The 24,323-nt window shown below is 41.7% G+C and overlaps 1 protein-coding gene across 4 annotated transcripts in view; it reads right to left on the minus strand.

The window, feature by feature from the left end:
* The window catches only part of LOC124775109 (ATP-binding cassette sub-family C member 4-like), a 203,973-nt gene that overhangs the window by 138,520 nt on the left and 41,130 nt on the right, over window positions 1–24,323 (minus strand). For all 4 annotated transcript variants that reach the window (XM_047249940.1, XM_047249938.1, XM_047249939.1 and 1 more), the window contains exons 3-4: window positions 22,276–22,410; window positions 7,136–7,340 (exon numbers count right to left, since the gene is read on the minus strand). In XM_047249940.1, coding sequence (XP_047105896.1) covers window positions 7,136–7,340; window positions 22,276–22,410 — 340 coding nt within the window. The remainder of the gene's footprint in view (window positions 1–7,135; window positions 7,341–22,275; window positions 22,411–24,323) is intronic.

A 24,323-nucleotide genomic window follows, 5' to 3' on the forward strand; every position in this document is an offset into this window, starting at 1 on the left:
GAAATTGGAGCAGGAATAGTATCAATACTTCCAATGGTCCTTACACACTAACCTCGAGCAACATCACAGCAGTCAATGAAGGTCCCCGTTTCGTATTTTAACTGCCTGTAGAGGAGTTATTATCGCATGTTTCACTTCCACTTCTCTTAGCTGACACTTCAGTGCTTTTCCATCCACAGCCTAGGAAGTTAAGAGAGAAACGAGGAAAGTGGATTCCATTTTGGGAGATGACGTACTCTTGAAATTCGATCAGCAAGCTACGCTGGGGGGTACTTACGTGGAGAGCTAAACAAGAAGGTGTCGCTTTCACCAAGCTCTGTACTCTGACACTCTTTCGAAAAATAAAAGCCCTTATTTATGAAGGTATCATCTTTGTCTCTAACAAAATTGTGCGCGCGTTTCCGCTCAGGCACTTAACTTAGCCATTATCTTTCATATGATTCCATTCTTCAAATTGTCCTGTCATGCAGTTCATCAAGCATGTATTTTGCCTTCTAATTCGAAGGTTTTAAAATACCTGCAACATTTCACACCACAGGATTGATCTAAATCTGCATCTATGTACATATTTCTCGAGCCATCGTATGTGCGTGACGGAGGATACACTGTACCACTAATAGTCATTTCCGTTCTCTACTCACCAATAAAGCGAAGGAAAAACGACTGTCTATATGCCTCCGTATGATCTCTAATTTCTATTATCTTCGTGGCCCTTACGTGAAATGTGTGATGGCGGAAGCAGAATCGTTCTGCAGTCAGCTCCAAATTCTGGTTCTCTAAATTTTCGTAATAGTGTTCCTCGGAAACAAAGTCGCCGTCGCTGCAGGGATTCCCATTTGAAATCCCGCAGCACCTCAGCAATCGTTAAGTGTTGTTCCAACACACCGATAACAAACTTGCCTCTGAATTGCTTCGATGTCTTCCTTTCATCCGATCTGCTGCGGATTCCCAACACTCGATCAGTACTCAAGACTAGGTCGCACTTGCTTCCTACATACGGTCTCCTTTACAGATGGACCACACTTTCCCAAAATTCTCCCAATAAACGGACGTCTACCATTCGCCTTCCCTACCACAATACTTTCATCCTCGCTCCATTTCATGTCGCCTTGCAACATTACGCCAAGATATTTAAATGCCGTGACTGAGTCATGCAGAACACTACAAATGCTGTATCCGATCGTTATGGGTTTGTTTTTCCTATTCATCCGCATCATCTTACATTTTTTCTACATTTAGAGCCAGCTGCCATTAACCAAGCCAATTAGAAATTTGTGTAAGGAAATAAAACACCTACAGCCGTCCGTGTGATGTCATTTACTGTATAGCTACCAGTTTTGGTGCTTTTGTAGACTATATTTAGGCCTTAACGGACGCTGAGGGAGTTAACACCATCCGTATACAGTATGTCTGTGGCGAACATCTGTAACTGGTTTCCGTAGAGTACCTGTCACCGCGATGTTGTCTCCCCAACCAAGTATCAACTAAGACAACATCGCGGTTACAAGTAGTATCTACATCTACATACATACTCCGGAATCCACCATACGGTGCGTGGCGGAGGGTGCCTCGTACCACAACTAGCATCTTCTCTCCCTGTTCCACTCCCAAACAGAACGAGGGAAAAATGACTGCTTATATGCCTCTGTACGAGCCCTAATAGCTCTTATCTTTGTGGTCTTTCCGCGAAATGTAAGTTGGCGCAGTAAAATTGTACTGCAGTCAACCTCAAATGCTGGTTCTCTAAATTTCCTCAGTAGCGATTCACGAAAAGAACGCCTCCTTTCCTCTAGAGACTCCCACCCGAGTTCCTGAAGCATTTCCGTAACACTCGCGTGATGATCAAACCCACCAGTAACAAATCTAGCAGCCCGCCTCTGAGTTGCTTCTATGTCCCCCCTCAATCCGACGTGATAGGAATCCCAAACGCTCGAGCAGTACTCAATAATAAGCCGTATTAGTGTTTTATAAGCGGTCTCCTTTACGGATGAACCACATCTTCCAAAAATTCTACCAATGAACCGAAGAGGACTACCCGCCTTCCTCACAACTGCCATTACGTGCTTGCTCCACTTCATATCGCTCTGCAATGTTACGCCCAAATATTTAATCGACGTGACTTGTCAAGCGCTACACTCCTAATGGAGTGTTCAAACATTACGGGATTCTTTTTCCTATTCATCTGCATTAATTTGCATTTATCTATATTTAGAGTTAGCTGCCATTCTTTACACCCATCACAAATCCTGTCCAAGTCATCTTGTATCCTCCTACAGTCACTCAACGACGACACCTTCCGTACACCACAGCATCATTAGCAAACAGCCGCACATTGCTATCCACCCTATCCGAAAGATCATTTATGTAGATAGAAAACAACAGCGGACCTACCACGCTTCCCTGGGGCACTCCAGATACCCTCACCTCCGATGAACACTCACCATCGAGGACAACGTACTGGGTTCTAGTACCACTCGTGCAATATGCTTGACAGGTTTTAAAATTGTTTTAGAGGTGAAAGCTTGCCAGTTGGTTTTCCATGGGGACCAGCGTGGTGCATGTTACATTAGACGGTAGTCTGAGAAAAAGTAAGACCAATGGCTGAGAATATTCTATGCGCCATACTGAAATGTGCTGCACCCCATGTTGGAAGGTTACAAGCCGGCTGGCTTTCCTCCTTCCAGTATGACGGTTAGCTAGTACTACATACTCCTTGTCACAACTGGAGATATGCGGGACACACATTTCTCTCCACTTTATTTAACTGTGATTACCGTACTTGGTTTTTAGTATTGTACTTGTTAATAAATACAGAGTAATGTCTAAACTTACGTCGCTTCGGCCAAGGGGGGGGGGGGGGGGGGGGGGACCATGGCAGTTAGTTTCCCCAGGAGTTGGGAACGGCCTAGGCACACAATACTTGGAATAACGGGGCAGTCCCCTCGCCACTCAGACGGTTAAGTCCCAGGCTTACTCGTGTGGAGGAGGCACTGAGTGGGCTTACGGGACTCTCGTGTCACTCAAAGAAAGACAGGATTTTAGGTGGTGGTGGTGGTGGTGGTGGTGGTGGTGGTGGTGGCTGCGGCGGGTACGGTATTGTCCGGTGCCCGGCTAACGGGTTTGATACCTTAAGGGCTGGCCCGCAGCCTGATAACATCTACAGAGAACACAGTATTCTTGAAGAGGACCGGCCAGCTGCTGTGTTAACCGGATCTGGTGGAGTTCCCGTCGCGTTGGTTTTGTGTGTCTGAAATTGTCACTAGTATAAATAACGTTCTGGTACACCTACTGCCTCTTTACGTCAGACGAATTTTTGCGACCAACTTTTAGAGGACAGAAGTAAATAACGTGTTACCTGACTGTTGTTTGAAGCCGTACCGGTGCAAACGGGAAAGTCGCGTACACGGACACGTGATCGCAGGACCCTTGACTCGTTCGTCTTAGAGGCGGCTTAACGTGCTCGGTCGCTGAAAGGGTGATCATTCTCGTGTTCTGCGCTGGCACGTCGTCCCGTCGACTTATCGCGATCCGCAGATTCCAGGCTCGTGCAGCTCTCCTGCGTACCCACGTCTCCACGTCCATTGAGACTAAAGATTGGTGAGCGTATTGTGCAGACCGGGTCGTCAGGTGGGGGATTTACCATTTTATAAGGTTACAACGGCACCGCACTGCCGTTAGAAGATATATTCTTTTCGCTTCAATTCGGACAACCAACCACTGAATAGTAAAACTCAGAGTCGTGGCGTTTGCTCATATAATTTAGGGACCGTGCAGCTCGTATCCATTGCTCTTCCATGGACATCACATTGTGTGCTCAGTAATTTTCTATTATGTTAGATTCGTACTGTCGATCTGTTGGCTTTCTTGTGTATATGAAGGACTTTCCTAATAAATCACCAGTTTATTTTGATCTGAATCTCATTTAAAGTAGGTAGTGTTCTCTTCATGTCATTTTCATCTTCAATTATTTTTAATATATCGTTATTAACCGATGTTATAGCAATTCCCCACCTTACGTTCTCATGTTAGGACCAAATTTCAGGTAGCATATTTCCACTGTGTTACGTGTAACAACAGTGGGTCTTAAAGGGATATGTCCGAGCCTATGTATAAATCGTTACGGGAGTGAGAGTCTAAGTTCACACACACGAATTATTGCGAGAATACCCCAACTGATGGCCGAGTGTGTCAGCACTGCCAACAAACGTCTAGTTGAGCAAAAGTGATGTTTGGTATGTAGGGCGCTCAACTGCGCGGTTATCAGCGCCCATGGAACAAAGAGGTATTTGTGATCCATTGATCACCATGAATGAGTGTCCACCAATTACAACATCGCAGCAGTCACAGCTGTGCGCGGCCGGCTGGTTGGAGGAGATCGAACAGATTTCAGTGACCTTTGTCAGCTGATAGTCGCCTCGCCGAACTGCTTGCCGTGGTTTTGTTCACTGCCAGTCTCCGCAGACATTCTTCAAGCTCCTACGAGTATCTGCGATGCGCTTGTTTTCCGCCAAAAGAAACTTAGTGAGAGGTCTCCGCTTTGAACGCACCTCAGTTACAGACACCATTTTGAAGGCTACGATAGCGGAAGTTCATGAAACCTTAAGGGCTGGAACAGGAATATTCCACGTTGTCTGATAGCAAATTCCACGTTTTTTGAACCGAAAGTGGCCGAGAAAAAAATATTTTACGTTATTTATTGGACGATCATCGTAGTTTGCTGATTATGTTCTAACTGACTGATTCTTCATCGATATTCATGGGGACGGGGCATGGTCGTGGGAGGGAGGGGGCCGAATACTCTGAAGCAGCAGAACCCGGTATAACTTTCGACTTTTCTTCTTGTACCTTAGATGATTGGTTTGTGGAGCGCTCAGCTGCGCGGTTATCAGCGCCCGTACAAATTCCTAGCCTTCGCTCAGCCCAATCTCGCCACTTTCATGAATGATGATGAAATGAGGACAACACAAACACCCAGTCATCTCGAGGCAGGTGAAAATCCCTGACCCCTCCGGGAATCGAACCCGGGACCCCGTGCTCGGGAAGCAAGACCGCGACCGCGAGACCACTAGCTGCCGACTTGTACCTTTGAGGTTTCGGTTCTGTGAGGATTTTCCTAGCTTGATTTCAGGGACAGGAGGATCGTTCTTTTCTACAACCCGCAACCTGTGGCTTCTTCAGCCACTGATTGTTGGCAGACTGCTCGTCCGTTTCGTATTGGGAAGGTGCAGGGCGCAGCAGATCACTGCGCAGAGTGTCCTCCTCCAAACGACCTCCACTTCTGGGAAATTTAGTGAAGTGGATGTCAAACCCTGGAAGAGGGCCGTAAGTAAGGAAACAAGAAAGCTTGAGGGGGAGGTTTTAAATGAACTAAAACTGACAGGTGTCCTTATAACAGCTGAGTCGTCAACGTAAAAAATTGACTACATCTAAAACTGCTGTCAGTCACTTCTTACTACAGGCAAGGATTTACTGCGAGTAAATTCAAACTCCTACACTGCAAGGGGTATTTAAATTCGTTTGATGGATGGTTTAATTAATCTTGATGGTTTTAACTTTGAGAAAACGTAGTAGTTAACTCTCTTAACAATGGTATTATTTCCGTGTCTACCAGACACTATGAAGCGACATTATTCATAAAGGGATCACTGTAGCGTGTATCTACTGCCTGTGTGGTTTTTGTTCCACAATGATTTGCCATGTTGTCATGTGCACCTGACCTGCCTTATTGGTGTATAATAAAGACAGGACCACACAAGCTGGTTTCAGGAAACACTGACAGAGCGACAGATATCAAATTAAGGAAAAAGGCAATGTAAACCAAGCCGGAACATATACATGTTCTGCAAAACTAGTAAAGAATTTTCCATGCATTGCTGCCAGTGCCTATTTCTTATGCTAATATATAGAAGTACCTCAACCCTCAATATTTATTTACATTCATTGTGCATCGTCGTTATTGTTACTTTCCCTATTGTTAATTTCATAATTTCAAAGTACATTAACTTTTTCCTCTTATATTTTGATACTACGATCTTGTGTTAAAATTAATATACTAACTCAGCCTTCAATATGTATGTATACACTGTTACCACAATGTTTGTTTGTTTTATCCTTGTGCAATGTTTAGTTTTGTGTCGCCATATTCTTGACTTATGTTACCAGTATTTATATCTTTTCGTAACTGGAACTGTGTCTAATCACTACTCACGTACAAGAAACATAGTACTTTATCACCTATAATTTAGAAGAAAGAGAAACTCTTCTTAATTATAAGTAATTAAGTTAAACCTAAACTACATTAAAATAAAAAATTCAGTCCAATGTTTTGTGAAATGTCAGAGCAAGGTATAAGATAGATCAAAGACACGTTCAACGTGCCTTTGAATGAACTCTAAATCATGTTCAGCAAATGAGGCGTACAAAATATATTTTATTTTTAACTTTCGGACAAATTATTTCACAAAACAGAATCATAGTTTCCCAGTCCTTATTTTCCACTTTTTTCAGAAAATATTAGATACATTTAAATATCTACAGTATTATTATTAATATAGATAAATCATATTTCGATCTCATTTTATTTTTTCAGCATGAAGGAATTCCACCGTTTCTACACCAGTTTAACTTTTTATGCCAAAAATAACTGGACCATGAAAAGAGAAATGTTTTGATACTATTTACATAGCTAGCAGCAGAGTTAAATATTTCAATTTCCCGTCAAACCACACAGTTTTTCTTAATTACCCTGGTTACTTTCAAGTAATTTAATCTTTTTTTGCAAAACTAGACTTCACTCTGGTCAATTTGCCAATGTACCTCACTTCGTTTGACTATGAAAATTCCGACAAATTCCATTATGTAATTTCTACAGAGCCTTCTTTTCTTTTCGCTAACACACTAGACCAAAAAGAAATAAAGAGGAAATAATTAAGAACACAGGCTGCAAAGAGCCACAAGCTCTTAATGGACGTACAATCCCCTTCCAGGAATGGAGTAAAAACTTTTACCGTTGTTCTTTCAGACTCGCTCCGAAGATGGCTGAACGTTTTACAGTCAAAATATTAGCAGCAGACAAAAGTTTAGTTACGGCCAAATTCGTGTAATTTTATGGATCAAGTAAAATGTCGTGGATTACCTTTCGGTAGATGAGACTGCAGCAGGCGACCCTCATGCGCATGCCGACGAACTGCGTCTCCTTGGAGTAGTGGTGCCAGCAGAAGATGCGCACCAAGACGGCGCCTATCAGCCCCGCAGAGTACCCGTACGCCTCCTCGATGGTCGTGTCGGAGCCCGGACTGAAGAATTCTATGATCTTCGCCAGCAGCACGGACTGCATCGTCCTAGAAACACGCACCACGACATGATTAACCCTTGCTTATTCTAAAAAACACAGACATTAGCCAGGCCAAAAGCAGTACAAAATATTTTAGGCTGCTAGACTTTACTCTGTCGTCCTGTAGACGACCCTATTCGAAGAACTGTGTTCATTTTTCTGCCTAAACCTAGCGACCATCTCGGAAGTTTTACATTAGTAATTCAAGCAAAATAGGATTAATTACCCTACGTTTAAGTTGCTGGCTTAAATACTGCTGTTGTGGTCTTCAGTCTGAAGACTGGTTTGATACAACTCTCCATGCTACTCTATCCTGTGCAAGCCGCCTCTTCTCCGAGTACCAACTGCAACTTACATCCTCCTGAATCCGCTTACTGTATTCATCTGTCTCTACGATTTTTACCCCCTCCCACACTTCGCTACAGTACTACACTGGTGATCTCTTGAAATCTAAGTGTTTCTTATCAACCGATCCATTCTTCTAGGCAGGCTGTGTTACAAATTTCTTTTTCCTTAACTCTGTTCTCTACCTCCCCGTTAGTTAGGTGATCTATCCATCTAATCTTCAGCATCCTTCTGTAGCACATTTTAAAAGTTTCTATTCCCTTATTGTCTGAACGATTCATCGTGAACGTTTCACTTCCATACATACACTACATACAAATACATTCAGAAAATACTTCACGTAAATCAATATTCAATGTTAAATTTCTGTTCGTCAGAAACGCTTTTCTTGCCACTGCTAGTCTGCACTTAACATCCCCTCTACTTCGGCCGTCATCAGTTATTTTGCTGTCCAAATAACAAAACTCATCTACTACTTTAAGTGTCCCGTATCCTAATTAATTTCCTGAGCATGATTTGGTTTAATTCGACTACATTCTGTCATCCTTGGGTTGCTTTTTGATGATCATCTTACATCCTGCTTCCAAGACACTGCTGTTCCAAGTTCTTTGCTGTTACTGACAAATACGATGTCATCGGCAAACCACAATGTTTTTATTTCGTTTTCCTCAACATTAACTCCTACCCCAAATTTCTCTTTGGTTTTCTCTACTGCTTGTTCAGTATATAAATTGAATAACATCGGGAACAGGCTACAATCCTGTGTTACCCTTCTCAACCACTGCTTCTCCTTCACGCCTCTGTTCTTTTAACTGATGTCTGATTTCTGTACAAGCTGTGTATAACCTTTCGCTGTTTTATCACCGCTACCTTCAAAATTTCGAAGAGTGTATTCCAGTCGACACTGTTAAAACATTTCTCTAAGTCTATGAATGCCACAGTAAGTCGTAGGGTCAGTTTTGCCTCCCGTGTTCCTACATTTGTCCAGTATCCAAATTGATCTTCCCGAGATCTTTTTCGATCACTTCTTCCATTCTTCTATAAATAATTGTGTATCTATTTTTTTGCAGCTATTACTTACTGAACTGATACATTCACATCTCTTAGCACCTGTTTTATTTGGAATTGGACTTATTAAATGCTTCTTGAATTCTGGGGGTATTTCGCCTGTGTCATCTTGCAAACCACGTTAAAGAGTTTTGTCGTGGCTGGCTCTCCCAAGGCTGTCAGTAGTTCTGACGGAATTTGATTTTTTAGATGTTTGTATTCTCTTTCGTCTGCTTCATTTGCAGCATCCGAAATCTCTATCTTACCATTATGCATTCAGTCTGAAAACTTCCCTGTTTCCAGGTCATTTTAACGTTTATAAACATCTGTCATGATTCTTAAAGCCAAGTACTACGATGATTAAATTATGCTCTGTGCAAAATTCTACCAGGTGTCTACCTCTTTCATTCCTTACTCCCCCCTCCCCCAATTCCACATTCACCTACTAGTTTTCCTTCTCTCCATTTTCCTTCTATTGAATTCCAGTGCCCCATCATAATTAAATTTTCGTCTCCCGTAACCCACTAATTTCTTTTATTTCATCATACATTTAATCAATATCTTCATCAGCGAAGCTGATTGGCGTATCAACTTTTAGTACTGTGGTAGGTGTTGGCTACGTGTCTCTCTTGGCTATGATAATGCGTTCAGTGTGCTGTTCATAGTAGCTTACCCGCATTCACTTTCTTATTCATTTACTAACTTAGAGCCAAATGCTTCGCTCGCGTAGACTGTATGGCCTGCAGAGATTGTTTGTTTTTGTTTTATCTAATTTTTATGTTGTTCACTAATTGCAACAACTTTTAAGCTTTCCATGCTAATTAAGACCATATAAGCGTTGTCTTTTTATGCTAATTCAGGCCATATAAGCATGGACTTTTCGAATGTACTTCTGACTAAAAAGCTGTTGTAGTTGGAGTCCAAAATACTTGTTAATCATGCTTTTCGCGCTCTTGTGGTGATTTTTTCCATAGCAAATTTCATCCTGTAACAATTCTTTATACCAAACCGAGAAGCTAATGAGAAACCAAATACCAGTTGCCGTAGTTCCATCTTCAAAATTCCTTTAACAGCGACATATTTTCAAAAAACCTTCATCCCCTGTTTCACCTCCTTTGGAGTGGAATTTTGGACAATTCCTTCCTAAGCGATACTTACAGTATAAGGTCCACACACTCTCTGAACTTCCATTTTCTGTCGCTAGCAGTTTGGGCTGGGCGATGGTTAGTCAGTGAATCAGTCTGCCCTATTTTACCCCCTTGGGGGTTTAATTTCCAAAAACAGTGAAACACGAATTTTTTCATCTCAAACCGAGAAGCCAAACATCAATTTTCAAAGATTTAGCTTTAAAAATGTTTTCGCAATGAAATATTCTCGTAAAAGCTTTCACCCCCCCCCCCCCCCCCCCCATAGGGCTTGAATTTTTAAATAACAGCGAAACACGCACTTATTTTTACATACCTCTGAAGCCGAAATTACTTATTTCGTAGATTTAGCTTTAAAAATGCTTACATAATAAAATATTTTCGTAATAAAATATTTTCATAAGAATCTCATCCGCTATTTCACACCCTTAAGGGTTCAATTTTAAAAAACACTGAAATGTGTACTTCTTTGTTTATAACCGAAAAGTCAAGTGCTAGTGTTCATATACGTCACTTTAAAAATATTTCAGAAGTTCTTTAATAATGATATATTTTAAAAAGCTTTCACCCACTATTTCACCCCACAGGTTTAAATTTCCAGTCATTCTGAAACACGTATTTCTTTATTTCTGACCGAGAAACCAAATAAATTCCGTAGATCTAGCTTCAAAATTGCCTTAATAGCGATATTTTTTAAAAAACACTTCATCCCTTATTTCATCCTCTTAGGGTTAGAACTCTGGAAGAGCGCTCTGTAAACGACGCCTACATTGTAAAATCCACACCTTCAGATCTCAAGTTTCTATCCTTAGAGGTTTGAGCTGGGCGATGATGAGCCCGTCAAGTGAGGACATTGCCTTTTGCACATGGAGATTAAACCTACTCCTGCATTATCCTTATTTGATTTCATTTATGCCCCTACACTCGCCTAACCGTAAGTCCCGTTGAACCTTCTCCTGGACATCATTAATACGCACTGTAACTTCAACCTATCGGTTTCCCTTTTTAAATTTTCTAACCTACCTTCCCAGTTAAATGATCTAACATTCCACGCTCCGATGCACAGATTGCCAGTTTTGTTTTTCCTGATATCATGGGTAGTCCAAGCCCGGTGTTCCAAATGGGTGACTATTTTACCACCGGAATATTTTACCCAAGATGATACCTTAATCATACAACCATACAGTAGAGCTACATGCCCTTGGAAAAAATGGCTATAGTTTCGTTTTACTCTCAGCTGTTCGCAGCACTAGCACAGCAAGGAACTGTTGGCTGATGTTACAAGGCTAAATCTGTTACTCGTCCACTACTGAAAAAGCTGCTGCTGCTGCTCTTGAGAAACAACACGTTTGTCAGGCCTCTCGACAGATAGCCCTTCGTTGTGGTTGCACCTGGGGTACATCGTTAAGGCACTCAGAGCTACCCTACCACAGTAATGTCCATGGTCATCACTCCATGGTGGACTGTTGGAGTGGGAGGGAAGGAGAAAACAGGTGGGTTTAGGAGAAAAATGAAAGCTACAAGAGCAGACAGTGGTAGCGAGAGAGAGGAGCTTACCTGTCCGCCAATCGCCGGTTTGGAGGAGGGAGCAGTCCACTTTTGTCAATTTTACTCCATCGCCCAGTATCCACGTGTTAAAGGCTCACCCACTTTTTCAGTGTCTCTATACCCACGTGTTTTTCCCATTTTAGGGATCAAATCTACTAGCACACACTTCCTAGGGCCAGTGAGGAGACAAGACAGTGATGGTTGAAGGGAGAACAAGCAGACTAAGCAAGAATGAGACAGGGGTAGTAGGTGACAAAAATAATGAGACAAGGACTATGGCTGTGGGACAGACAGAGAAAGTCGCGGAGGAGGAGACTGGTGAGGAAGAGCGAGAGAAAGGGATGAAGACCGTGACAATGGAAGAGACTGACTGGAGAAAGTGCCAATGGTGGAAAAAGAAAACTGCAGGGGAAAGACAGATGGACAGTAGCAGTGGGAGGGAGATGCTGAATACGAAGGCTTAACTATAAAGAGAGACTGGGTGATAGGATTTAGAATGTTCTGTGTCAGAAGAGCGCGAATATATTAGAATATCAATATTTTTGGTGAAGAAGAAACAATGACTTAGGTAGCTGATTCCCGACTATTTTATCACAGTCTTTTGCAGAGGAGCGTTTTCGCCTTTGTTGTAATCTGCAGGAGCATTTGCCGCTGGTTTTATACTCCATTAAGTATAAGACGGAGCACTATCCTAGACCACTGTATCATGGTCACGGATCCTGGTACGTGGCCCAATCCGGCAAATAGATATATTCATTTTGTTCAGATCTCCTTGTGAAACTAGGAGAAGGATTCCGAAGTGCATAAGAATTGAAATACGGCGATCATTAGCATGAAGAAAGAAGCGGATCAATCACTTTTCCCAAAGAACTATTCGTGTTTACACATTTGAAGCATCTGGTACTAAAATTCATTTCTCCTGGACGAGGTGAAGAGCCACAGCTCACTTTATTTGGTCAGCCACACGTGCTGTGTTTCATCTCGTCCTTGGCAGCACTTAGCGATGAACAAGTGAACAGAGTCGGCAGCAGGGTACGTCAGTGCTTGAATAAGTGGACGACTGCACACCACACACGCCATGGGTCACACCGGCGTGAAGGGTCACTGCTAGCGATATCAACGCAACAGGGGCTAAGTGGAAGCTGATCACGGCCAACGCAGACCTCGACTGCAATTTCTTTTCTGTTTCCGCATATTGAACGTTTCTGTATCGTGTACACAGGGGAAAGAAAATTGTTTATATCGGTAAATACAAATAGCCTTTCATGTTTACAAGTTCTTTTTAAACAATTACTATCTGTACCCAGTCACCCAGTCAAACGTTGCCGTGATTCAGTCCGGTTAAATGGAAAACTAAGTAAAAAGGACGTACGTTTCTAATGTGTGAGGGATTGGATGTATGTGGTAATCTACTCTCCCTCTTTCCATCTTCTCCTGTCCCCCCCTCTCCAACAACAACAACCACCACCACCACCACCACCACCACCACCACCACCACCACCACCACCACGTCCATTTCCTCCCACTGCTCTGACCACCACATCTCCTCCCCCCTCTCCTCTGAATTTAGGTCAAGTTTATTGTTATTGCAAATTCAGATTCTTTAGTGGTATTCCTATCGTAACCCGATAAGCCAGAAATACAACTTCCTTATTGTCTGTGAAAACAATCTGCGAGGAAGAAAACAAACCAGAACATTATTGTTAATACAATTAATGTTTGAAAATATATTTAATGAGTAAGAAATATAAGTGGCCGAAACAATTTACCTAACTGTTTAATTTCCGCGATTTTCCTAAATCGTTTCAGGCAAATGACGGGAAAGTTCCTCTGGAAGGGCACGGCCTCTTTTTCCTTCTCCATCCTTCCCTACTCTGAGCTAGTGCTCCGTCTCTAATGACTTCGTTGACGACGGCACGTTAAGCACTGATCTCCCCCCCCCCCCCCCTCTAATGGTTTAAATGCTCCACTATAGTAGTTAAAACTAACTGTGAAAAAAGAAACAATACTGCACATTTTTTACAGCAGAGCATTTTCTTTCTCACGATCAGTTTTAACAGAAAACCGGTACCAAGTTGCTTAAAGAAATATACAGTCTATGCCTGTCTGAATATTTGAGTATCGTTTAAAATCTGAAGTGAATTTGTCTAGAAATTTTCGAGGTTTTTGCTAACGGCGTTTCACTATTACTCACCCAAACGTTTATTAGTAGTGTGGAAGACATTGACGTAAGTCTGGTGGCTGTAATTAAAATGCAGCTGCTCAGTGAAGTCTAGGGTAGGTTATAATTATCTAATGGCAACGAAACTTGGTACATATGCTAATGCGTTAATGCAGACCCAATTTACGGTGGAAAAACGTAGTTCCAATTTTGACGACCAGGAACAAGTGTGGCAGGGCACTCCATCTCGACGTCTCCTTTGTTCAGTATGAACAAACTGTGTAAGCGACGTTTAATAGCAAAATCAACATCATGCACTTCTCATTTGTTTTTCCGTTTCTGCTCACGCGCTGTTCCTAATCCATTACATATGACAACATTTCTAAACGTTTCTCTTGCAGCCACAGCGCTAGGTTTACGCTTGGTGGTCAAAATGGGGAGTATAATTTAAATAATAAAAATTGAATTGTAGTCATGATTCGAAGGCTGATGCGTTAATTACTCTAGATTAAATTTAAGTTTGTGGTCGAGTTTTACATGTTTAATCTCGCTGGTTTGAGCAAGGAAAACTCTTAATAAAATCCCCCATTGTAGGACTCACTGTACTTAAGGACTGGATTCGCTGGCGTTAGTCATTTCCGTACTTAAAAACCCGTAAGATGGTGGCTCGTGAGAAACAGCCGTTGCTCTTTGGAACGTGGTTACTTCGTTCAGGATTCCCTGCCCCATTCACAGTGGGTACTTCCCCCATCCAATGGGTGACTGGAGGCGCTGCTGTCATCGGCACACTTGGTTAACCTTTTGATTTCTGGAGATCTAAGTGATTAAACCGCGAGCGCAATTTGCCTCCCTCACATTCTGTGCCTGTGTTTCATTCGAGATTGATCCTGGTGAAGATCAGTCGTCCAAACTAGGAAACTGTCCGTGGTGAGAAGTAATACCTGAAATTTTGTATTCTCGGCATACTTCTGACACTATGGATCTCGGAATATTGAATACCCTAATGATTTCCGAATGACAACTATCATTCCGTGTTCTAAGTCTTAATTCTCGTCGTGCTACCATAATTACATTGGAAACCTTTTCACATGAGTCACTTGAGTACAAATGACAGCTCCGCCAATCCACTGCCGTTTTTATACCTTGGGTACTTGATACTACCGGCACCTGTAGAAATGCATATTGCTAGACCATGACTTCTGACTTTCAGTTTATTTACAGCGGTGTAACAAACGGGGAATTGGAAGTAAGTTTCTGGAGACAAAATCTTTGTATAAAATGTGCCTAGTCGTCCAGCCACAGCAAACTAAAGTAAAAACTTGAGCTTTTGATGGTAACTTCTTTCATCTTCCTTCAGGAAAAACTACCATATCTGCTTCAATGATGGCGTTACGAAGGCATTAACCGGTCTGTGATTGGCCGATATACGTCATGGTAATGTCATGCTGCCAGAGACCGTGTCGACATATGCAATGCCAGCAGTGCAATTTCTCGCGTTGGAACATAAAAGACACTGCGAATTTTCTTGAAGTCTCGTAACATCGAGAGCACACTTACAGACAGCTCTAAGTATACGGCCACTATCCTGGTCGAATTTATTGTGTGATAGAATCCTAGCAGGTTTATGCATAGTTATATGTTTCATCAACGCTCCACTCGGCGCTCCTATCATCATTGGTCACGTGCCGACAATTTGCCGAGCCTCACGCAGAATGCAACGTTCCGAAGTTTAAAATGGTGTCTTAGGTGAACAAAGCAGCAACACAGACATGTTTGCTGTAGTATTATCAAGGAGCTGAAAAGCAGATCGATTACGAAGAATCCTTAAAGGCACTGAAGATCTCCCGAAATCTCTACGCCTGACTATTTTAGGGACTACCTACGATGAAGATTTTGCGTTAAAGAGTCCGAAAGACAAAGATGATAGAAGTTGCGGCTCCAAGCACGTTTCTGACGAGATTCAAAGCCAACATGCTCTAATTGCGTCTGAAAATGCCTCATACATACAGTTGCTTGTTAACTCAGGAGGATAGTATATGATGCGAGGTTCTTGCTCGAAATATCCATCAACTACCCGAACCAAAACGTTTTCGTTTTTATCTGTGATGAAAACTGCTGGTCTATGTTTTCACGCTCACCGAAGAGAAAATAAAATGCAATTATTACTCTTTTCCTATTTCCTCACCCTTTTTGCAACTTCGACTTTTCAGAATTACACTTATATCTGTGCCCCCTATCGTAATTCATAACAGGTAAGTCATTTAAAGAGTAATCTTTAGTCTGTCGTCCGTGTAAGCTGATGGCTTTGGTTACTTTTCAGCTGCAATTGGGTAACAATTCTTTTCTGTTATTTCACTGTTCCTTTTTCTTTCAGCTTAACTGCTTGAGAAGATCGGGAGCATGCGTCTTCCAGTTCAAGTTTCCCTCGATATGTACACCCATACGTTTAGAGCATTCTGCCCTACTTATTGACTTCTGCTCATGTCCCTCATCAGTTATTGGTATGAGCACTTGTTGTACGGAACTGAGTGAGGTATTTTTTAAAATTCAGGCAGAGTCCATTTTCGCCGAACCACTTAATTCTCTGGGAAACATTTTCTGTTGCTTTCTCTCTTACGGAATTTATTAGAACAGCAGTACCGTTTGAAGAAGTACCATTTTTGCTTGTTGACTGCTAAGTAGGTCATTCACATATAAAAGGAATGGGAGTGAACCCAAGGATGAACCCTGGAACTCCCTTTTGAATTATTCAGCACAACGTAGAAAGAACTAATAGTATGAAATGATTTTTTCAGCAACTACAAGTTCTTGAATAAGCACTGAAGGTGAGACACATATCCGTAAACTTCTTATGTTTCATGACAAAGAACTGCCTGTGGCATTGAGTAGTTCATGACTCGTTATTGAAGATAAAGCAATGTGTCCAAGCAATGAGACCAAATAATTTTCAAGCCCAGTTGAGTTCTGTCAATAGATTCTCCAGCGCTGTACTGCAGAACTGAATTCCTACAGTTTTTTTAATGAAAAATTAAGCAACTTTCAACAATGATTTACTTTTAATTGTCTTCATAGCTATGTCTGAAGCGATGAAAATCCATGCTCTACCCTTGTCTCAGATCACCAGCAATATAAACACTATGTGATCAAAAGTATCCGGACACCTGGCTGAAAATGGCAAATTCGTGGCGCCATCCATCGGTAATGCTGGAATTCAGTATGGTGTTGGCCCACCCTTAGCCTTGATGACAGCTACCACTCTCGCAGGCATACGTTCAATCAGGTGCTGGAAGATTTCTTGGGGAATGACAGCCTATTCTTCACGAAGTGCTGCACTGAGGAGAGATATCAATGTCGGTCGGTGAGGCCTGGCACGAAGTCTGCGTTACAAAACATCCTAAAGGTGTTCTGTGAGATTCATCTCAGGACTCTCTCCAGGCCAGTCCATTACAAGGATGTCACTGTCGTGTAACCACTCCGCCACAGACCGTGCATTATGAACAGGTGCTCGATCGTGTTGAAATATGCAGTCGCCATCTCCCAATTGCTGTTCAACAGTGGGAAGCTAGAAGATGCTTAAAACATCGATGTAGGCCTGTGCTGTGATATCGTAACACCACCGCCTCCGAATTTTGCTCGTACTGTTGGCACTACAAACACTGACTAGCACATGACGTTCACCGGGCATTCGCCACACCCACACCCTGCCATCTGCCATTGGATCGCCATATTGTGTGGCGTGATTCGTCACTCCACACGTTTTTCCACTGTTCTATCGCCCAGTATTTGCGCTCCTTACACTAAGCGGGGCGTCGTTTGGCGTGAGCAGCCGCTCGACCCTGAAATCGAAGTTTTCTCACCTCCTGCGTAACTGTCCTAGCACTTGCAGAGAATCCTTATGTAGTTTGGAATTCCTGTGATGGTCTGGATAGATGCCTGCCTACTACACATTACGACTGTCTTCAACTGTGGCGGTCTGCCAGTCAACAGACGAGGTCGACCTGTACGCTTTTGCGCTGTACGAGTCCCTTCACATTTCTACTTCATTATCGCATCGGAAACAGTGGACCTAGCGATGTTTAGGAGTGAAAATCTCGCGTACAGACGTATGACAAGTGACACCCAATCACCTGGCCATGTTCGAAGTCCTTGAGTTCTGCAGAGCGCCCCATTCTGCTCTCTCGCGAGTCTAATGAATACTGAGGTCGCTGATATGGAGTACCGGGCAGTAGGTGGCAGCACAATGCACCTAATATGAAAAACATGTTTTTTCAGGGTGTCCGGATACTTTTGATCACATAGTGTAAGTTGTAGGGGTGGCATTGTAGAAGACGAGCTAACGGGGCCTTATTTCCGGTAATCATGTTTGGATAATATGTATTATCCGATGCTCATTCGCTATGTATTGCCAGTCTGGTCGGACACTGAATCTCTTGTAGGCTGAAGTAGGTGATTTCAAAACAACAGTGCAGCGTTCTATTTCGATAGTTATGACCATGAGCACCTTCATAAGATACCCTCATCTTTGAATTGCGAGGGTACGTCGTGTAACACGGCCAGCGTGATTGTCCTAAGTCTTGTGGATTGTTTCCGAACGCATCTTACGAAGTCGGAGTATCAAATCTCAATAGAACCTGAAGATTAGCTTGTTCGTGGGAATTTACTTGTCTGTCTCATTGTACAACGGGTATTTGAGAAGATGCGTAAAAGACTGTGCATACATTGCATCTGGAGGTCGTGTCTCAAACGTTGCTATGGACTTAAGCTGTAGTCATAACTGGCATTTTGCGTAACGCACGTTTTTGCTTGTTGACTAGAGTTAGTGAAACGGATGGCCGTTTAGAGAATGTCGGCAGCTTTGAAAAACGAATCGTTCTGAGCCACAACGCCGCGGCACCAGAGTCCTCCATTAATGAGATGCCAATATTCAGGGATGAAGGGAACTGTCATTCGAAGTAAAAAGAAACTCAAGTAAACACGTGCTCTAAAACGCATGACTTAAGGGCTACGAGCATTACATCTTCGCCACTGTGAAACATCTTTTGCACTGTAGCTAGAACTATGGCTCTTAAGACATACAATCTAGAGCCCAAGTTAACTAGATTTTCGCTCCTTTCATGTCCTTGAATATTGGCCACTCTTCCTGGGAAACCTTTCCTACACTCTAAAATTCGTTATAAGACGGAATTTAGTGATGTCGACCGGTAATTCTGTACATTTCTGCTGTTTTCTAGTTGCTCTGACTCAGCAGCTCAAAAGATTATCTGGCTTGCGGTGTATGTTTTCGAAATTTAATCACAGGTTTTCAGACAGCTTGGTAGACGAAAGGGAGGAAAAACTGGGAAGTACAAATTATGGTAATTTCCAATGTTACGCATGCAATGTTTATCAGGCTTACGGAAGACAACAGGAGAAACATCCAACACTGATAGTGAACTAATTACAGGTTGCGCTGAAATGTTAGCTGGTGGACAGTATCGAACGAAGTGAACAACTGCTTTGCGGTATCAGACACGTGGAAACAATTACAGAGGGCACGGTTAAGGACGATGATTAATCAAGTACTCCTACAGAAGATGGCACGCCGAGTGTAATAGAAGCTACAGGCCCTACTCATTTTAATCAGATTAAGGTAAACTTGTACAACGAGTTCCTAGCATTTATTGTCAATGCTATAAGATTATACAGGTTTCTGAGCTGAGTAATTCGAGATAAACTAATGGTTGGAAAGTATTACTTGTGTTTTTATTGACTTACAATTTACTCTTATAGCTACTATTCTAAGTGATGACCGCCAGTTTCACTACATGATCAACAACGTAATCCACTGACAGAACTGAACTCTGACTTCAAATCATTTCGCCTCATTGCTTATCCGGGTATATGATGAGAGTGTAATTGCTTCTCCGTCAGACTCCACACTGTCGTCTTCAAAGAGTTCATCGCAAGGAGAAGTTGAGTGGAGTTTATGCATAAATTTACTTCCACGTGGAGCAACACCTTTTCAAAATCTACTGAGCGAATTTGGCCAGACTTTTGTAGCTTGAACGACCTAGCTTCCAGTATGTTTCTATCGATGGTGATAATTTCTGCCAATTGTAATGACATCTGTCCCAAATGTTTTCTGTGCACTTTCGGAGAGCTTTTGGACCATCAGTCATTTAAATGTCTTCATGCTGTTCGCCGTGATTTCCTCCCCTGTAACAATCTCTATCTCAGAGTAGCACTTTCACCGATGTCCTTCAATTATTTGTTGCATATATTCTATCTCCATATTCCCCTTTAGTTTTTACCCTTTACAGTTCCGCAAAGTATCACCATAGTTATTCCTGAATGTCTTAGGACATGTCCTATCACATTGTACCTTCTTCTGAACGTGCTCCACTCTCTTCGCCGATTCTGCTAAGAACTTCATTCTTTTTCTTACTAGTCCACCTAGTTTTCAGCATTTTCCTATAGACCACACCTCGATACTTTGATTCTCTTCATTTCCAGTTTTCCCACTGCCAGTAATTCACTTCCGTCCAATTCTATGTTGCAAACTTACGTTCTCAGAAATTTCTTCCTCAGATTAAGGCCGATGTTTGAATCTAGGAGCCTTCAATTGGCTAGTAATGCCTTACTTTCCTGTGCTAGTCTGCTGTACTATACACTGAATGCATGTTTCCAAGTTCCTGTAGAACGTTTTGCACCATTTTCAACAACCAGTCATAGGTGAACAGATGTAAACGCCGCTGTGCACACATCACAAACTAGTATGTATTCTTTTCCTCAATTTGTGCCACAAATGTAGAAGCGGCACATTATTTGTGCGACCCATTCTTGAATACTGCTTGAAGGCCTAGAAAACCACGATGTGGGCTTCAAAGAAGATGAAGCAACTCAGAAGCGTACTGCTAGATTTCTTACCGCTGGTTCGAAATGGTCCGTGAGTTAATAGATAGGAGACCTTGGAGGAAAAATGTTGATTTTTTGCGAAACCAACAAGTGAGAGAAACTGCTGAAGGCTTCCGCTGCTCCAGTATTCATACTGCATGAAGACTAAGGACAAAGTTTGCGGGATTATGGCCAGTAGAGGCGTACAGCCAATCATTTTTCCGTCTCTCCATTTCCGAGTGGATGAAGAAGGGGGAGGGGGAATCAGCAGTGTGGAAAAATACATTCAACCGTGCATTGCACGGGGCAGCGTACGTCTGTTGATACAGAAGTGAGGGCCTACGAAGAGAGAGTATGACGTCGCTTAGTAGGATACAAACAACGCCGTCACAGGTTGGTTTATTGTAGTGGGGGTTACGGCACATTGTGTGCCACAAATTGTCGTATGTAGACTTAACTACTTCGAGAACATTATCTATTTGTTTCGTGTAATAGCGGTGAAATTCACGGAAATGATGTGAAGATTTGTGGCTCTTGCGTGTTTGGTCTCAGACCACGTCGTTCGATACAGATTGTGTCGAAACGTGCCAATAGTTTAGAGTATGTCATTTCAGTATTGGCGAGATAATTCTTGTCTTAAACGAATCAGGATCATTGCTCTGTGGTTCAAAGGAAGTAAGAGATTCGCTGGACTTGCCAGCTAAAGCACCAATCTGAGTCCATTTTATCTAGGACGGACCAGAGGACGAATTTTATGCTAGTTCCAGATACATGAAAACTGCTCATTTTGTTTATTGCTTATTTAGCCTCACTAGAGACTTTAGTATTACTGAAAACCTTTGTCTTTTGATATTGCTAGATAACTTTGTGGATGCGTTCCCCAATGATTAAAAGTGCAAAAGTAGCAAAATGAGATCATACTAAGTGCTGATTACTTGGATAGTGTTTTTTATGTGAAAGTGTGTGTTTATGGACCATTTTGACCATACAGTGTTCACTTTCTTAGGAGCGTCAAAGTAACCTAAGGAAATGGTGTCCAACGACCTCGTGTTACCGTTTTAGTGAAGCTCATTTTAAGGCTTTCACTCTTGTTAACATAGCAGTTCAATTGTGCATCAGTTGCGTCAAGCAATTACCACTGTGAGATATCCAGAGTAGACACCGTACTGTGAACAGGTGCAGCACAGTCAAGATTCGTATCAATAAGATAGTGAGAAACATTCTTAGGAAACGGAGCTACGCTATCTGTAAGTCACCATATCTAGATGGCGGACACAACACAAACCTAAGAAAGCGAAGTCGAAGACCGAAATAGTCTCCCAGATGTGGTATGTACGGTGAAGTACTCTTTTGCTAACTTCCAAAGTACTACAATATTATCTGACAATATTGTGAGTTACATTGGTCATATAAAGTTGCTGCCAATGCAACTTTATTTGTTGGACGTATATCATTATTATAGTTTTTGATGAAGGACTGGTCCATACCCTTAAGTAATTTTTAGACGGGGTAATTACCGTTTATGGTTGTCATTGTTTTATTAATTGAGACTGAAATTTTGTGTTTTCTGATTTAGAACGGTATGGTCAAAACGCAAATACACTGATATAAATACAGCTGCTATTCTCAATCAAACCAAACTAAGCCAAAGCTTGAAACAGGAGTTTAAGGTTGTGTGTATATTTGCATGTGTAATATCTGAAGTTGCTTTAGCAATAAACAAACAGTAAAAATCATACTTAAAAATCAGTATACTTCTGTGAACTATGAGAAGAGAATTATGTCCCTGTAATTATCACAATCTAACCGACTAGATCACATACCTCACAATAACATGTTCTATGAACATGAATACGCCAACCCAGGAACCCATAAACCAGAACACGCTGAACAGCGCTCTTGCAAAGTTTGGCTTCTTCCCTTTCTCTTTCGCCCTCGTTAGTTCCTTATCCCAAGATCTGAAACAAGACACACAAAATGCATTATCGTAACTACAACATTGTTAATTACACAATAATTCTCTTTTGGTGGTTCTCTATTTACAGATGTCACTCAAATTTTGCCTAACCTTTGAAAGACTTAGAAGAAGAAAAAGTCGATGATACATTTATTAGTTCTGTCTTCTACAACTCATATTCATGATGATAATTAGTGTGCAACTTGTCATTTGCACTGAAATTATACACACATACGAATGCACGTTTATATGGATGGACACTACACACACAATTTTGTAACTGACTACTTACCATAATTCAAAAAATTCCTTATAGTATACAATGAGTTATTGATATGTGAAAACTTTTCCTATTGTCAGCAGGACAATTCATTCCTCTGAGTAGAATGCTGAGTTTTGTAACTGTGTAATAATTCAATAGTTACTTTTTCACAGGTACGAAAGTGACTTTCACCGAGGTTTTGGTAGATCGTCTTATTGTATTTTAAAATGCCTCAGTCATTACTTCAACTCAGATTGATTACTGATAATTTCACAAATGAAAAAGTGAGACGCAGAGAGATGCCCTAAAGCAATACAAATACATGGTCAGTATATTGGTCCTCAATCTCCACACACACTATCAACAGGTCAAGTACAACAGCCGTTAATCACTGGTTTCGTATCTTCAGTACTACGCCCAAGACGTGTTACGGACGAAGTACACAGTTACATCAAGAGTAGAATGGGATTAACAAATCTTAGGGCGATATAACATGTACGAGTTACTTATGAATATGAAACCATTTTTCATTGCCATTGTGTGATGACTAACAAGATTGAACTTCACTAAATAACAATAGTAAATGGAAAATACAAAACACGGAGCATAGTAAAAGGGTATGTACTTTGGGATATAAGGCAAGTTAATTATGCGCTAGAAGAACAAAGTGGAAAACTGTACGTGCTAAAGGAATAAGAATGTAAAACAGGGCGCAATTTTTAGTATCTGTGAAAGACGTTACAATGTCAAAATATGAAGAGATGGTCAACAGAATAAAACAAGACAAAACATTGAAATTCAAAACACTCAATGTAAGACTCAATGATCTCTATAATATGTTGTCATTCTTGACACGCAAATCCCAAGTTTTCTCGCGGAATGTTGAGCAATAAGGTGTGAAAGCGGTTCATGGAACACTATTGTTTGATGAAATTGTCAGAAGGGCAACTCCAACCCGACTCGGAGTTGACAGGTACTATGTACAAGGGCGCATCATGTCTTATAGACAATTTAATAACATTGTGATGCCAGCCATGACAGTGATATACAACCTGTTTACGTAGTAGTATAAAACTCCACAATTCTTTTAACTTGGCCCACGTGGGTATAGTGTGAACACAGGTCATTTTGTACATGCATTTTCTAACATTTTTAACACTTACTGGAACAAGGAAGTGAGAGCAATAAGGGTGGGACTTACACACGTGAAACTATGCCTTATAAAGCTGCTTGTTTCGGGTTTCCCTAAAAAAACGTATAAAACATACAAGAAGAAGTTGGAGATGTGCGTTTATTTGTATGAAACTAAAGCCCTTGGCGACAAGTACTTGGTATAATTAGGCGCGCGGTCGTAGCCTACGCGATTCAAAACCCAACCCGGTGCTCCAGTGTTGAAATCCTTCGCATACCAGCATAGCGAGTCAAAGTCACAAGTGATGCATGTCTGTAGTTTACGTAACTTACGTAACGGTAGCCACTGCTAACGGAATGCTTATCGCTTCCCGCCTCAACTGGACCTGCAACATTGTTTGCTAAAATTGCACAATCCTCAAAAGGGAAATCAAGCTGTTTCTCTCTGTAACCAGTATGTACGAGTACAGCATAGGTGCAAGCTATCGACTCTACTTGGAAAAAACCGGAAAAGTGATAGT

Source organism: Schistocerca piceifrons, chromosome 2 (genome assembly GCF_021461385.2).
Source record: "Schistocerca piceifrons isolate TAMUIC-IGC-003096 chromosome 2, iqSchPice1.1, whole genome shotgun sequence".
Lineage (NCBI taxonomy): Eukaryota > Metazoa > Arthropoda > Insecta > Orthoptera > Acrididae > Schistocerca > Schistocerca piceifrons.